Genomic DNA, 17,875 nt, shown 5'->3' with positions numbered 1-17,875 from the left:
TTCTTCAGTAGTTGGATATTAAATTTTGCAGAAGGAATGCCAGTGAACAAAGTACAAGCTTCTCCTATGCTCTCTCTCTCTCTCCTTTTTTTTGTTCAGACCTACCAGTTTCTGCTGCTTTTCCCAAGTGTTGCACTTTTTTTTACCATTACTCCTCTGTGTAAAATAGCCCTGAGGCTATCTTTCATCTGATAAAAAGAAAGTTTTCTATAGAAAGATGGCAGAAGATATTTAAGCCCCATTTTAATATCACCTCACTTTGAGTAGTGTGCTACATCATGTAGGCTTGTATTGCAGTCATACGTTCCTTCCAAACCACAGTCAGATCCATGCTGTTTTAGAGAATGCTTATATAGTCATGAATGGAAATGCTCTGCTGTGTATATATGTGAAGGATTTTAATTACAAAACAATGGCAAAAATACTGAAGAGATAAGTTCCTAACTATCCAAAATATTCTAGATTTCCAGGCCAGCCCTCTGCTAAATTGTGGGAGTCAAAGGGACATGGCCAACCTCTTTTTAGTGATCTGGTGAAAGGGACAGGACAAGGGGAAATGGCCATAAATCGGAGCATAGGAAGTTCTGCACCAATATAAAAAAGAACTTCTTCATAGTGAGGGTGATGGAGCACTGGAACAGGCTGTCCAGGGGACTAATGTAGTCTCCTTCTCTGGAGATATTCGAGATCTGTCTGGATGCCTACCTGTGCAACCTCTGCTGTAGGGAGTCTGCTTTGGCAGGGGGGTTGGACTCTACGCTCTCCGGAGGTCCCTTCCAACCCCTACAGTTCTGTGATTCTGTGAAAATGAATATATGAATAGATAGGTAAGTAAATAAAAAGGAGTCCTGGGATAAAACAAATTCTTAAGACACTTTTGAATAGTAAGGAAGTTGCCATGCAAAGGGAGACTGTAGTAGCTTTTCACCTGATTGAAAAGTGCAGCTGAATTGTGATATTCTGAATTTTTTTTTCTTCAGTTGTTTTGTTTCATCTGTTTAAATGAAAGCTTTGCTCTAAGAAAGATATCGCCTACTTCAGCACCAAGTACAGTTCATAAAAAAAGAAAAAATACAGATGCCCAGCACTTGATGGAACCTAGAGAATGCTAATTCTTCAATGTATATACTAGTCCTTGCTTCAGAGTTAAAGAATGATACAGGTCAATCCCAAGCCAGTACAGGCCAAAAGGGAAGAGGATCCAAGCAAGGGCATGGAGATTCTCTTGCTGAGTAAAAGCTATACTTGATGGGTACTTTAATGCAGTGAACAGACCATTGAATTGAGATCAAGTTGTTCTGTTGTTCTCTTTCACTTTTGCATGTTTCTGTAGTGCTTTCCAATTCAGTATAAAGATACTATTTGTCATTCTTAAATTGTATTTTATTCTCCATTTTTGCAATCAGTAGCTCACTTCAAAGAAGTTTTAAGATTTCAGATCAATACTTTTTCTGTTAGAAAAAGATACCAGTAGACTCTGAGAACTCACAATCTTAAAATCCATGATTTTATTACTGAGTATGAAAGCATTAAAACCTTAAATTGACTTCCAATTCATAGTGCATTATTTGGTAATGTATGGGCATAAAACATAATACATGAAATAACTAAAAAAGTAGGTAACTTACAGAGAGGTAACAGTGCTAGTTACAGTCGCAAAAGTAATCATTGCTATGTATTCCATTTGCTGAACACGAAATGCTTAAAACAGATAAACAGAGCTAGTTAGACTTTTGGACAGCTGGCATGGTGAGAAGCCATATGAAGTGAGGAAAACATACTGCAAATAATCATAATTTTTTCCATTAATAAAATATGAAATGTCCATCCCCTTTTTACATACAGGGAAAAATGATGCAAGTTTTCTATTTCTGATTTTACCTCTGATTTTACCAGGGATCATAGCTGTGGAAGCTGGAAAAAAGGCTATTTAGTACAGAGTAGGAAGTAATTTTATGGATCTGCTTATGAAATGCTTTTGATGTTGAGTTAGTAAATTCTTTAATTGAGATTTAGATATTCAAAAGTGCTGTTTCTTTAATTCTGAGTTGATTTTTACTATGATGTTAATGAAATGAAGAAAAGGTATCTCTAAAAGTCTAATCTTTTAGTTGTATTGATCCACACTGTCGTTGTTAATCCTTTCCATAGACTTACTTCTTTTACTATTTAATATCTGATTCAAGTTAGTTGTTTCTTCTGGATAAATAAAAGGCAAATATTGTTTTAGTGTTTTGTAGATATTGTTTGTTCCTGCAATTGTTTTAAACTTAGAGCCTCAACAAATTGCAGTGAAAGGAATAATGACACTGAAAAAGAAAGTTTTCCTAAGTGATAAATAAATGAATACTAAACGATATTTGCTGCTTTGTGACATCTAGTAGTAGTTTCAAAAATGTTCTGATAAAACACTGAACGTTAATCTGTTATTCACACACAGTTTGAGAAGAAGGCTTAAATTTTTTAAGTGCGGATGGCCTAAATCCAATTCTTTTTTTCACTGGAAAATAAATCAAAGCCCAAGAAAGGTTAGATAAAAGGTTCTGGCTTTGTTGTTTATCTTTCAGGAAAAAGAAATGTAAATAATGTGCGAAGTAAAAAAGCAGCAACTGCTTAATATTAGGTTCCATTTTTTGATTTTGCATACTTTCCCACATGCTGCCCTCTCTTGTGAACCATGTCTTCTATTTCTTATGATTTTTTTTCGTTTTTTCTTTTCAGCAGCAGCAAAAAAAGAGATAAAAAGAAGATAAAGAGATACAATTTCTGGTAGAAATTGGATCATTATGCTTTTATTTATTTATTTATTTATTTATTTATTTCACTTGTGATTAAATATTTGGATTACCTTGCTTGCTTGATGAGATGTAGAGAGTAGCTTATATGACCAGTCAACAGGAAGCTGGTTTAGGGAGAGTTGGATTGCTCAGTGTATTTCTCTGAATGCTTTGAGTACCCTTCATTTGCATAGATAGACAAAGAAGTTTTGGGGGACAATTTTTATTGTTATAGGTGATGTTATTCTGTTTGGCCTATTGTGTTCAGAAATGCAGAATGTGAACAACGTACGAATTAACATTTATTTATTTATTTATTTGTACAAAATCACATATTTTTTTCCCTCATTATCTGTTCTTCTACTTAGAACTACAAAGGTACAAAGTAGACTGCTTTAGGGCAAAGCTAGATTATCAAAAGAAGTTAGAAATCCATTGCATGATTAAGCAAAAATATTACTATTTATCACGTTGGCAAAATCGTTAACAGAAAAAAAAAAGTAATCTTTCAGATATACTTACAGGCAGTATTGGAAGTTATTGGCTAGAAGGAATTAGTAATATGTGGGAGCATTCATGAGATTGACGACTACGTAAAGAATCTGATATTTTAGAAATGAAAGCAAGCATTATTATTATTGTGATATTATTGTGCTTATCTGCAGAAAAACAACCCGTATCAAGTTGCTATGTTAGCACGGATGAACTTTAGCAGTTCAGACATGTGTGAAAGGCTTATAATTTAAAAAAAAAAAAAAAAAAAAAAGAAAAGAAAAAACAATGAAATCAAGGCAATGGGTCCTTCCACAAAGTTCTACTCATTGTCACTCCACAAGTTCCTACAACAAATTTATATTTACTGAGTTCCTCGTCAGTGATAGGAGTAAAAGACAAGTAAAATTCATCCAGAAGGGTAGTCAGATTATGTTAAGGCCAAAAAAATTCCCTAACCAGGAGCCAATTTTTCTAATCAAGGCAGCACACCCCGTTTTGGGATCTATAACGCTGCCAAAAGATGTCTGTAGCAGCCAAAAATTGTGTACACCTCTGTTTATAAATAGTGCAATAATCTCAACATTATATTCTGTTCTGTTTGTTATATACTTTAATGCGGTGTTTTGATTTCTGAATTCTGTTGTTGTTTGAAAAGAGTTATAATTACTTTCTGCTTTTGTGCTGAGATTTAAACTAAACTAAGGGAAACAAATTATAGCAAAAGGCATAATAGTCCTTAGGTATTCTCAAAAAATACCTTAGTCAGGTTTGTACCTTATTGGCTCATTAAAAAAAAAATAACAGATAGCACCACAACTGTAATGAAATATTCATTTATTTTTCCGTTGTAAATCACTTCTACAGAAATTTATATAATTGTAAGATTTTTAATTTGTTGCTCATCAGTGGAATAATAATCCCAGTCACTGAAATGCCTAGCTATTGCAGTGAGTAGAGCAGAATAGATCCTTAACACGTATTCAGACTCTCCATGTAAATACCACATATAAGTGCTAGGTGTCTGCAAGTCCATCCTTTAATTAAAAAGCATTAAATGTCTTCAAGAATTGCTGTTAACTTTCAGAAGTCTGCATGTAATGCAGCATTAAAATTGAATCTGTTTTTGTATTAGAAATGGAGGAGTAGTATCCTTGTTTCACATACTGTTTTACCTTCTTCTCGTTTAATTAAACAATCTGTGTCACTTAAAATAATGTAGAATAGAACTGTATAATTAAAAGTTCCTCCTTTCATTCAATTTTAAAGACATGAAATTACTTGTACAAATTGTTACTTCATCTGGAAGGGCTTGTTTTCTATGTAAAAGCCTTTATCTATTAAATGATTTGGTGGTGCATACTTTATCACATAATTACTGTCTTAAAGCTGTCTCAGAATTGTGCACCTACATCTAAGCATTCCATTAAAAATAAATAAACACAGTCCATCATCTGTGTTAATGCTACATCAAAGGAATGCACAAGTATTTTGGTATTCATTAGAAGTCTCTGAATTTTAAGGCAAGTCAAATGCTCTAATTGACTCCTATTAAAGTAGATACCTCATTAAATTTTTCTTTAGCTGGGCATCACAAGTTTCAGTCCTGTTTCTTCTCATGACTAAAGATTTGTAATTGTGCTGTTCCTTGATTAATGTTAGGTAAGGCTCTTGTACTGCAAAATGGAGCAGTCTTGTTTCCTTCCACAGCAGTTCAACAGCATGTATTTTGTGTCTCCCTAGAATAAATATTGGCAAATGCTCAGTCATGCATTGGTCAGATCAGTTCATTGATTCACTGAGAACTAATCCTATTTCTAAATATGTGTTTATGTATGCATTTATTGCAGAAATACATACAATGTACACTTAGATTTGTCAGTGACCTGACTGAAACGTATAGAGAGAGCTCATCCAATTCACTGTGACTTGAGGTGCTGCCAATGCTTTTAGAAGAAAGGATACAATTCTAATAATTCTAGTTCCTTTCTTACAAAATAACTGTAAGACAAATCTTCCTGCTTTGAAAAGAATGTTATATAATGGGGTTTCTTTTGAGTGTGCTGCAGTATCTTCACTAATTGGTTTTGGACAAGGTGCTCTCCAGTTTGTACCAAAAAGGTGCAATGAAGTTAGAATTTACTAAACTAATCCTTTTTTTTTTTTTTTTTTTTTAAACTAAAATCCATTAAAATGTACTAACTATTTTCTTCAGTTATGGCTTAAAAGATGAAGCTATGCTAGACCATTTCAAAGTTGTTTTCCTTAGGAAAATATTTCAATATGTGAAGATCAGATGTTGTATTACTCTTGCAAGCACTGTCATGTACATATACAGAGAAATGTTTGATACTCTTTTCAGAAATTCTTAATGATGTTCACTAAAGAAAAAATAGGAAAAAAAAAAATAGAAAGAAAGAAAAACCCTCAGAAGGTAAATAATATCATAATCATCCCTTGAATAAAGTGTCATCACAGGCAGTAATCTAGAAATAGTCACGTCTGTTACTTACACAGGCAGAAATGCTTGGTAGAAGAACCAGGCTCAACAGTGTAATGATACACTTTGAAAGAACAAATTCTCTAAAGTAAAAAAATGATTAATTCCAAATGGTTAGTAAAGGTCTTACAGGAGGCAAGACAAAATCACAGAATTTACATTATGAATTTTTGTAATGAGTATCATATTTCCTTCTTATTTATTTTCTTTTTGTCTGTTTTACCTTTCAGTCTTTGCCAAAACAGAAATTGTTAATTAATTTAAATTAAAACAGAATAAATGAAAGTTAATTTTACTGTTGTATATCTTTCCTGTGTTCTGAAACTCTCCATAACAATTTAGCAAATATTTGCAAAAATTAAGAGATTTTGATAGAAAATGGAAGTCTTACAGAACACAAGTCTTTTGCAAAGATTGAATTTATGATTAAAACCTCAGACTCAGGTAAGAAGATGTCCTGTCTTCTCTTTATTCCTTAGGGCTGGTGGCAGCAGCACAGTAATAAATAAGTAGCTTCTTTCAAGGGAATAAATCATTCATGCTAGTTAAGTCTTCTAAGAAAATAACTGCACTAAGTGTCACTGTCTCTTTGTTTAACTGTGATATAGGAATGTTTGCAATAAATACACTAGTATTTCAGGTATGGTCCTTACTTTCATCCTCTAGGAAGATTTTTGCCTTTCTGTGAACTGGGCAATATTGATATGGTATTATGAATTGTAGTATGAATTGCAAAGTATATTTAAAGGCGATCTTAAGCTTGCTGGACAAAGTGGCTATGTTACTGAGTGTAACACTGAATTGAGCCAGTTTTAGCCCGCCTATAGCCCATGTTTAAGGAAAGAGCAGTGTGTAATACATCCAAATATATCACTGTGGCTGCTTTCAAGCTGCAGCCCTAACAGAAGCTGCAAACTAAATTACTGGGGAGAATTCAAAAGTGTTTCTCTTTGAGAATATGACATTTTTCTTGCAGAGGTTTTACATTTAATGAGTAAATAAAATAAATTGTAAGGTAAAATAACTGAGTTGTCTAAGCCCTATGAATTATATTTGAAGTCAAAAAGTTGAAATCCCAGCCACTTATGATCTGTTTACTTCTTTTCTATATTCTTGGCAGAAGATTAATTACAGAGACATATCTGATTACTTCTACTTAATGGAGGACTTTTCATTCTACTTATGGTATTACTTCTTGATTGTCTCGTAATACGTAGCTGTAGAATATATTTAAAAAAGCAAAAAAGTCCTTGTCCATATTGTCCTTCATAGGTCAGTGATTGCTAATGGGATATAAGATCAGTTCCTCCTCCAGGGCAGCAGTACACAGCTGTCCCAGGTGGGCAGTGATTATGTGTCATTATAAACTGATCCTTGTTCAGTGTTCTGTCAGAAATGAGAATTTTGTATTCAATCCATTTCTTAATGGGCAGGTGTTACAAATAAATTGGCATTAATTGGCAGCATTGTTAGTGATCTCAGTAGAAATCCAAAGGTGTGAAATGAACAAGAGGATAAATGCTGTGATTGCAGAGATGATCTCTGTGTAGCCACATTTTGTTAATTTTTTTGGAGGACTGGTGTGGGGAACACAAGCAGCAGCTTTTTAGTAGAACAAAAGGCTTGAAATTCAAGCCATCTCAGTACCCTGAGTCAGACAAATGGGCCATCTAGACAAAAAGGTCATCCTCAGCAGATGTCCTCAAGACAACCCAAGAATAGAGGGAATATGTAGAATGATTTATGCAGTATATTCTCTTCCCCTCCAAAGAATTCTTATATAGGGACTTCTGGAGCCAGAGATTTTTACATAAAGAAATGTATTCTTTGTTTCTACCCTTACTGTATATTAGGTTCCTACTGTATTTTAATAGAAAGTGAGCCATTATTTCATAGTCCCTTTCTCTGTGTTTTCACTTTTATATACATTTCTCATACAGTCATGTCAGCTGCTTCTTTTCCAGTCTAATTAATCTTTGTTTGCTTAATCGTTATTTGCATGGAAACCATTCCATACTTTTCAATATTTGCTTTTCCTGCAGCAGCAAGATTTTATTTTTGAATGTTAATCATCTGTTCATCTTCTGTTACAGTAAAGTTAATGTTATCTTTCCTCATGTGTATTGTATATTTATCTATAATATTTTAGCAGTCCTTTATCTCTTAGTCATTCAGCAACATGAGCTTACTCTGCTGCAGTTTGCAGTTTGATTTTTTTTACAGGCCAAACCAGCCCTGAAACCACTGACATTTCTTCATTACTTCTTATGTGCAGTAAACTTAGTCTATTGCTTACCATTTTATCCAGATCACTGATCAATGATAAATCAGTGATTAATCAGTGATAATTCCAGCCATATATATCTGGGATTCCCCTGATAGTGCCCTGCATAGTGAAAACTAGTTACTGACTGCAGTGTTTTGCTTGATTTATTTTAGTTAATAGTAAAGGGCTTTGCTTTACTTCATAGTAAATCAGTTAAGAAACCTTTGTGGGGGACAAATGTTTTTTGTCAGCCCAAGTATGCATTAGTGATTGGTCCTCTCATATTTACTGATTGCTTTGGGCAACTCTAGAAGACTAATAAGGTGTGAGCTCTGTTTGCAGAAGTTACATTTGGCTTGCTTCTTCCCAAGTTTGTTATATTTATCCATGTGCTTTGAAGAATGCATTGAAGAATCTGTCTCAGATTTCAGTGCTAGTAGATTATAGGGCAAATTGAACAAATTGAACTGCTGGATCTATCTATTTAATTGTTGTGCAGTGGCCCTTTGGCCATGGATATGTTTTGTATATTTTGTCCTTACCCAAGATAAAGAGGTTTCTACTTTCTGCACTACCATGAACTCATTAGTAGAATATGGCTTAGTAAGAAATGGACATTTGAGACTTGGACCAGCTTGACTGCTTTCTATCCTTTTGCAGCTCTTGGTCATTTCTGGCCAAATCACGCAGCAGGGATCCTGCATGTACAAGTAGTATAGACCTTGGGAGGGGCTGTGGGTGTGGAGGAATCCTCTGTGAAAAACAATTTCTGATGTGCTTATCTGATGTCAAAACTTTGAAATGTTCTACAAGGCCAGATTTCCTTAGGAGTTTACATCAGTTTGACAAGTTTAGCATTTTGGTAAGAATACTGTACTGTACTATTGCAGCATTATAATTTTGAGTTTAAAAGATGTTGACCTTAAAAGATTTTTTGCCCATTTCTTCTTTTTAATTAATGAATCCAGTGTAGGATTTTTGAAGATTCTGATCATTACCTACATGAAGAAATTTCTTCTTTACAATGGTGTCCTACTAAAGCATTTGACTGAATTATAAGAGACCACACTAAAATACTACATTGATAGCCTCTTAAAAGAACAACTGAAATTTTTTATGAAACAGTCTTTTATATATAAATTATCTAGATATTATATATATATGGAGAGTGGAATGGATGGGAGAAATAGGTGAAGATGTTTTGGCAAATTTTATGTTACTTTATCTTCTGATTCCTGGATTTAAATTCAATGAGCATATTTAAGCATTTATGTTTGATTGGAACAGGCTACCTTCTGCTTTATTCTTAGACATTTCCGTTTCTGAACTTTCTGAATATTAGATTGTACTGGTCACTTGTAGCTTTGGATTTCTTGCAGTTCTGCCAATGAGTTTTATCTGTGCAGAGACCAAAATATGCATGAGATTCTTCACCATGATATTACCAAGTTAAAACTAAGTTTTAAAGACACCTTAGTTTTTTGTGGCTAGATCTAGGACATAGAATTAGTTTTCAGACTTGATTATCAAATATTTATGCTGCTACAACATCAGGACACATCAATCAAATGAAAGCTGGATTGTTCTAGGCATTGTAAATATCCTAAATGAAACTATTTTCCCTGAAGGATTTGCTGTCTAAGAGATAGTTTTGTGTTACCAATTCTGGCAATTTTGTTACTCATTTTGCATTAATTAGAGAAGTGTTCCTCAATTACTCTCAGTCATCTTGTTAGAGACTGAAAGTCAGTGGCTTTTTTAAATTTAAATAAATAAATAGAAAGATCAACCCTTGATTACTGTAAGAAAGAGCTTTAGGAAAAACACAACCCTAAAACCTTATAAGCAGGAAGAATAAATAAAGCAATTCCCAGAATGATTTGTATTTTGAGTAAATTTTATGGTTTTTAACACCTGAGTATGAAAGAACTGAAGTTGGATCATTGTATGGTTTATTTGCTTTTGTAAGTGCTACTCATTACATGTTTATGGCTCTTAAAAAGATAATCTACTTTTCTACCTCTAAATTCTCTGTACAAGCTGGGACAAATTTCAATTCAGATATAGATAGCACAGATGCCTGACTTTTACCTGAATTTGTATTTCTGAATTCTCCTCATTTTCCTCTCTGTGCCTACAACAACTAACTTTATGAAGTTAAACATGCAGGTATTCTGGTACTGCAGAGATGTAAATATTAATGTAAATTTCAGCGTTATTATTTTTATGCATTTAGTAAGAAACTCCTACCTCATTATATTGTTCATTCAATAAGCCTTTTTATGCTCATAATCACGATCATAAATTTTGAATGGTACACTGAGCATTAGTTTCCATCATTTTCTAATCTGTTCCTAATTTAATTGATCTTTATCTGTAGAAACTGTTTTGAAATCATTTACAAACAAAGCCAGTTACCATCATTTATTTCTCTTTGTCCCTTAGTTGGTCTCTGTCTCTCTGTCACTTTTTCTTTCCTTTTTCCTTTTTCCTTTTTCCTTTTTCCTTTTTCCTTTTTCATTTTTCATTTTTTACCCCTTTTTCCTTTAATTTTGCTTCTTCACACTTTGGACATGATTCTGTACTTTCAGTCCCTGATAGGCTGGTGTAAATGGGTATTATTCAGAAGGCACAAACTGCATATTATGCAGCTATATATTGACTAAGATGTATATCTCTTTGAAGTTCCCTGCAAGTTTTAGTGTTTAGTTCTATAACAACTTTTGAACTTTTATAAATATTTTATTTTAAACACATTTTATACTGTGTTGCCTTCATGCATTAGTTAAATAGTTAGTTGCAAGGCATAAGATGCATGAATGACTAAACAGGTTGAACCATCTCTATATAATCTCTACTCCAGAGTTAACTAATATATGGGCCAATTCCTCTAGTGTAATTTGCAATGGCATTTGTAAACGTTTGTTTTATTTTCTTTTATATGTTTTACTAACATGAATTAAGTAGATCATAGAAGTGAGTTCTCACTGTTCTGAGATCAGGATATTCCGTACTGCTTAGATAGCATCAGCAATCTTGTCTTTCAATTAGAAGCATTTGAAAGGAAACTTCAGAGGAGAAATTTCAAAATTCTGCAGTTCATACATGGATAGAGGTATCACAGAATTCAGAATTTTAATTCAACTATTAAATAACACTACGAATAAAAGTCAGTTAAATAAATAATAAACCAGTCTTCTTAACAACTACTATAGTCCTTTCATTGAGATATTATTGTGTCTTTTTCTTTGATGATTATTTGAGACATGTTAAGGGGTTGCACAGATAAAATTAGTTTAAACTAAAAAAGTGTTTTATGTTGTGTTTAGCAAAAAAATCAACACGGGTGTGATTAAAACAAATCCTTCTTATTGTCAGTTATAAATATTAACAAAAACATAAATATATTTAGTGTAAAGGCAATACTAAAATGGACAAGCATAGTATCAAGGTAGCCATAGTTTCTTTCTACATAAATGATTATTTTTATTTCTCTATTAAAACTTGATTTTCTTGAATGGTTTTATTGCATGTATTGTTCATTTCTGAGACAAGCAGAGCTAGAGAGGCATATTCATGGATTTTGTGCTGTGTTGTCTTGTAGACTGTACTTACTGATTCTCATTTGTTCTGTACAGGCTCCATCATCACCTTCTTCGCCCATAGCTAATGAACCAAAATACGAAAAGCGCTGGCTAGACACCTTATCAATTCCTTTGTCAATGGCTCGAATCTCGAGGTACAAAACTGGAACAGATAAATTGAGGTTTGTAATCTAAAAAGGAAAGCACTGCATGGGTTAGCTGTACATAATATTTTGCTGTGAAGTATAGGTTATGTGTGAACTCTTTGAGTGGAGATATGAAAGTCATGTTATTAAAGCTGTACAGTCCATTTTCTCTTGAGATTAACACCATGTGGTGATTATCAAAGAGAAAGTAAAAAAAAGGAACATAAATGTAGCTCCCACAAATATGTTTCCATAACCTATTTTATCTTGGGAATTCAGTTAGCATCAGCAGTTTGCACAGACATTAAGTTTGCCATCACTTGAATTAATTTTTAAGATACAAACATTTCACTCTGTATCTCTGTAATAGAATAATTCTTTATTCTCAGGTTTTGATAATGTCAGTTAACATTCCTTTTTCTTTACAAATGATAACATACTGCACAATCATCATGACTATGCCATGTAGAAACTCATATTGACGCCAGATTTTTGGCAGAGTATACTCTCCTCCGTTGTATTTTTGATTGTAGAATCTTGCCACATCTCACACACTTAGACAGTAGTTCATAAAGCATATATGAAATAAGATAGCAGAGGAGATTGTCCTGGACTTTGGGAAATATGTGAAAATAAAGTGCAATTTAATGAAACTTCAGTAAACAATATACTTGAGAAAGGTTAGCAATTAGTCAAATATTCAGTCAAATAAGTGTTCAAGCATCACAAGTCAATAATAATAAATTGCCCAAAAATGTTTTAAATTCTTGTGCATCCTTAGTCTGAATGCCCCCATCAGTTTCTTCGTTCCTCCTTCAACTGACTTTTTCATTTGGTCCAACCCTTTCAAATTTGTGCATTTTGAAAATGCCTATAGGTAACATACAGTCTGATACTGTACCAGGTCTGGTTGAGATGGAGTTAATTTCCTTCATGTAGCCATACAGTGCTGTGTTTTGAGTTTGTGACTAGACCAGTATAAATAATGCATCAGTGTTTTGGTTGCTGACCAATGCTTGCACCAAGCATTCTTTCTTTTGCTTTTAAGATAATTTATATATTTATCCTGACCTGCAAGTTTTCGCACTTTCCCAGGTCTCTCATCTGTCCTGCTGGAGGTGGGAAGTAAGCAGCTGTGTGGATGCCTAGCTGCTATGTCCCTCAGCTCATCACAGATACAAATATTTTTCACATGAGGAAGGAGGAGCTTAATGCTTTCAGTCCCAGTCCTGGACAGATGCATTCTCTTGTGAAGCGTCTGGCTTTCATGTATATTTCATGTACACTGCACTCCTTTATTACTGTTGTTCTGTTATCTTTGCTGTTGTTATTAAACAGCCCAAAATAAGATGGAATCCTTTCATAAAGACTATCAGCATCCTATGGTGTTTTAGTTGTACTAAACATTCCTTGTGTATTTTTGTAATCCAACAAGAATATCTAAAAGAGCATTAAAGAAATACCACTGTGAGATTAATTACAAATGTTATTCCCATGTTCACTGCACACTTTGCTTGTAAGAGGAAAGCAGAAAGATATTTGTTGATATAAAATAGATATAACATGGTAACTTGAACAGTGATGACAGTGACTTAACAAGATTCAAAATGGCTACATATCTTTCACTATTTGCTATCGGGTGGAGGATGCAAAATTCTAAGATCAAATCTTAGCCAAGCAAGTGTAGCTTTAAAAAACAATAACTCTCTTACTGAGGATTTGTTGGCAAGGTGTCACTATGTCTCAGTTTAATCTCTGTGCAAGCATTAAGTAACCTCAACCTCAAGAGGTGACTCCATTCAAGGAGAGATTCTGGTGTGCAGCCAGCTGCTTGCAAGATGGAATCTCAAAGAGATTCTTAGGCTGCTTGGTACTTATGGGGTAAGATGACTGGGTTATAGTATACATTTTAGAATTGGCTCTGTTGAAGTAGAGGTCTGCTATTAGTTCTCTAAGCACACAGTTTGAGACAGTGTGGTGGTCATTAACTGTCTCTGGTAAAATCTTGACTGTCGTCAGTTCAGAGGACAAGGTCTTTTGCACCTCACTGTATGCACTAGGCCTTGGGCATAACGACCAGGCAATGTTGGGGGCAAGGTGTTTATTCTTATCTAATAGAACCAGATTGCTATTACCCCATTTTCTCCTTTTCTAGAATTCATATTCATGTTCTTAGTATTATCCTACTTGCAGTCTTTCTTTTATGTTTATCCATGCTCATATAAGTATAAATTACAACATTTATCTCAGTAACTGCTCTCTAAAATGAAGAGTCTGCTTTGCATGAAATAAAACCTACACATGATTGTAAGTATAAATGGTGACATCAGACAGGATAACAGTCCTCCTTTCAATCATACCTACATTCCTTTGCTTTCTTTCACGTATGAATGAATTCATGCCAATTTCCCTGAATGTAACATGGATCCAGCTGACAAATTTTGTAGTTCCCTGAATATTTACTTGGAATCTATCTGCATAAATACATAAACAAATTAACTTCTTTTCCAATATTGAGTTTGTGAGTCTATGTATTGTTTTTTTCACATTTTGTCTCCCTCAAGTTCTCTTCATGACTTTGTTTTGTTGTAATGCTTCTTTTGGTATTTGCCTATTGTTAGGTCAAACAGAATCTGATATGTTACTGTAACATTTTTGTTGCCTTTACTTTAAAAAATACAGAGTATAACAATGTATAGCATGCCAGCATCTATCTCAATATTTTTGACCATATTTCAACTAGAAATAGTTTTTATAAACCTATTTAGTTTATATATATTATTTAGTTTACTATATATATATATATAGTGTACTATATGTATATATAGTATAATATATATACTATTTAGTTTACTATAATATAGTTTATTAGACTATATTATAAATTTTTGTGACTTAGATCGAATCTAGTCTAATTTCAGTAGATTAAAACATTATTTCCTTTGTGGTTAAAAAATGTTTTTTTAATTACCTCAGTTTAAATTCACTGGAATTTTCCAGAAACTTTGGCAAGAAAGGACATACTTTTACCTTTTGTGTCCTGAGATAATCAGGAACATCTGTATCTGTTCAACTGTTGTTCTTTTTTTTTGTTTTTTGTTTTTTTTTTTTCCCCTGAAGATTGGTGATTTAACAACACAAGTATATTTCTGATAGATTTTGTCAGTAGCAGACATACTTCAAAAAAAAAAAAAAAAAAAAAAAAAAACAACCAAAAAAAAACCAAAAAAGATGTTTTTCCTACCTTATACTTAAAGAAGAATAAATACATTGCAAAGAGTATGAAGATCATTTTTGTGGCTCTCATCTGGATGCACTCTACCTCAGGTCTGTACTGAGGACTCCACACCTGAACACAGTACTTCAAGTGAGGTCTCACCAGTGCAGACTAGAGAGTCAGGATCACTTCCCTTGACCTGCTGACTGCCATTAATCTTTCCCACATTTATAGTTATATCTTCAGTAGGTGTGAAGATAAGTCTATTGACTTCCCAAATCTCCTTCAGTTAGTGCAATTGATATTGTTGATGTCATTAGAGTATATTTGTTTGTAACATGTGAGTTTAGTTTCTTCTTTTTGATTACTATGTTAATTACTGTTACCTTGCCTTTACAATATAGCACTGCTACTTTTATCATTCTGCAGTTCTTGCCATTTTTCCATGTGTGGGTACATAGCATTTTTTCACTGCTGGAGTTCATCAGTAAATTCAGTGTAAATGAAATAAGTATGTCTTGCTCACCCAAGAGCTTGTTGTTCATGGGGTAGTTTGGGGATTTTTAAAATTTTTAATGCTAAAAAAAAAAAGAGTAATATAGATGTTGGAGAATGTAGTACCATTCATTTATAATTTTTATTTTTCTTACAGAATGTTTAAATACTTATTTGAAAATATCTATAGCGCTTACAGCAGTCAGTAGATAGTCTTAGATAATCATTTTTATTTGCTGTATTGACAGGAACTTTAAGTGAAGGTAGCTATAACTTCTTGTACATTATGAGTGTAGAGAAAGAAAAATAATTTCTTGTTTTGAGGATGGAATTTAAATAGAAGAAATTGGTGAACTAGAAGTTACTTTATCCAGGCTCTAGATGTTCTTGTGACTATGATCCCAACTACAAAAACAACAATTTTGGTATTAATTTCTGTTTCCTGGTATTCTGGAGATTGCAGTTACTGCAGTGTATTGTTCCAGGGTTTTGTGTGTGTTTTTTATTGGCTCACTATATTCTTAACAGAGAATCTTTCAGAGAGATTCTATTTCCCATTTTAACATTTCAGTATGATAACAAAAAGCCTTAATTTATGTATTTAATTAAGAAAATAATGAAATAAGCCATCTTGATCGAGGTGTGGGAATTAAACATATTCTCTCTGAGTTACAAAAACTGAATTAGTATTTGATTGTAGTTTTTTGTTAAAAATTAGGGCGAATATGAGGAGAAGAATTAAACAAGAATGAATATTTACATAAGAAATATCACAGCCAAACTGAAATGCAGCAGTAGGGTGAGAGAGTGAGTAACACCAGATAACAGGTAAGATGAGAAAGAAAGTAAAGGTTTGAAGGGACATTATTGCCTCTTAAGGAATACTTGATTATAAAGAAAACAGAAGTATATTATTTAAAATCAATGGTGACATCAGTACAGAAGAGGAGTTATGACTATGTTATGAAAGGCTAAGATAATTGGAAATGGAATGTAACATAATAGTTCAAAGTGCAAAAGAATGAAAGAACTTTGGTGTTGCTACTATGATAAAGAAATTATGAACTACTTTTTCAAGGGAGCCTAATGAAGCCTTGAGATGGATGGCAGCAGGAGGATAAGGTCCATACTGTAATCAGGCACAGAATATCTCTGAGATACCGCTGTCCTGCAGACTTACAGAGAACAGATATTTAGAGTATAACAGAATCATAGAATCTTGGGAGTTGGAAAGAACCTCTTGAGATCCCTTGATCTTGTGTCCAACCCCCTTCAAAAGCAGATTCCTTCAGTAGGTTGCACAGTAGCATTCAGGTAGATTTTGCAGAAAAGGAGACTCCAGAATCTGTCTTGGTAAATATCTGTTCCAAAACTCTGTAATCCTCAAAGCAAAGAAGTTTTTCCTCGTGTTCATGTGGAACTTCCTGTGTTTCAGTTTGTGCCCATTGCCCCTTGTCCTGTTGCTGGGCACCACTGAAAGAAACCCAGCCCCATCTTCTTGATACCTCCCATTCACTTATTTATAGGCACTGATAGCCCTCTCAGTCTTCTCCATGGGCTGAACCATTTCAGGTCTCTTAGCCTTTCCTCATAGGAAAGATGCTCCAGCCCCCTCATCACCTTTGTGGCTCTCCACAGGACAGTCTCTAGAAGATCCCTGTCTTTTGGACTGAGGAGCCGAGAACTGGATACAATCTTCCAGATACAGACTCACCAGAGCAGAGTATGGGGGGGGGAGGATCACTTCCCTCACCCTGCTGGGCTGTGCTCTTTTTTATGGAACCAGGATATCATTGGCCTTCCTGTCCACATGGGTACTCTGCTCGCTCATGGCCAACCTGTTGTTCACCAGGACACCTAAGTCCTTCTCTGCGGAGTCGCTTTCGGAGAGGGCAGTCATGCAGTGACACCACATGTGGCTCTCAGTCATTCCAGCAGATCCTTTTTTTCAGCATGGCTCCTGCACATTTTTCTTTGTGCTTCTACTTAGTACAAGTAAAGCATGCTGTCTGGCAGACTGTAATTCCACTACTATTTCTCCCTTCAGCAAAGCCAAATATCTCACACCTAAATCCTACTCTTCTCTCCTTTAGTGGGCAACAGTACCTTTGTCAGTTCCCATCAGCAGTGCTTTTGTAACCTTTTGTGGGATTTCATGGGGGACAGGGTAAGAGGCCTAATCAATGCTGAAACCATCCCATCTCATTCTGCTTTTTTCTTCTGCAAGAGTTATTACAAATCTAATGCAATACAGCTGCTGTGGAACAATGATAAAGAAAATATCTGTAGAGAGAAAATGTCTGTGACACGTCCAAGTTGTCTTCCTTCATTATTCTGTGTTTAATATAAAATAAAACAACATTACAATACTGTAAGAAAATTCTTCATAAAAAAAAGC

General features: G+C 34.1%; 1 protein-coding gene across 1 annotated transcript in view; it reads left to right on the top strand.

Moving 5' to 3' along the window:
* SNTG2 (syntrophin gamma 2) overlaps positions 1–17,875 on the top strand; it is a 139,416-nt gene that overhangs the window by 52,760 nt on the left and 68,781 nt on the right. The window contains exon 10 of the mRNA XM_052701721.1: positions 11,674–11,801. Within this exon, the coding sequence (XP_052557681.1) occupies positions 11,674–11,801 (128 nt within the window). The remainder of the gene's footprint in view (positions 1–11,673; positions 11,802–17,875) is intronic.

Source organism: Tympanuchus pallidicinctus, unplaced genomic scaffold (assembly GCF_026119805.1).
Source record: "Tympanuchus pallidicinctus isolate F22 unplaced genomic scaffold, pur_lepc_1.0 scaffold1, whole genome shotgun sequence".
NCBI classification, from domain to species: domain Eukaryota; kingdom Metazoa; phylum Chordata; class Aves; order Galliformes; family Phasianidae; genus Tympanuchus; species Tympanuchus pallidicinctus.
The sequence above is the reverse complement of the archived record's forward strand: the minus strand, read 5'-3'. Positions and strand labels throughout refer to the sequence as shown.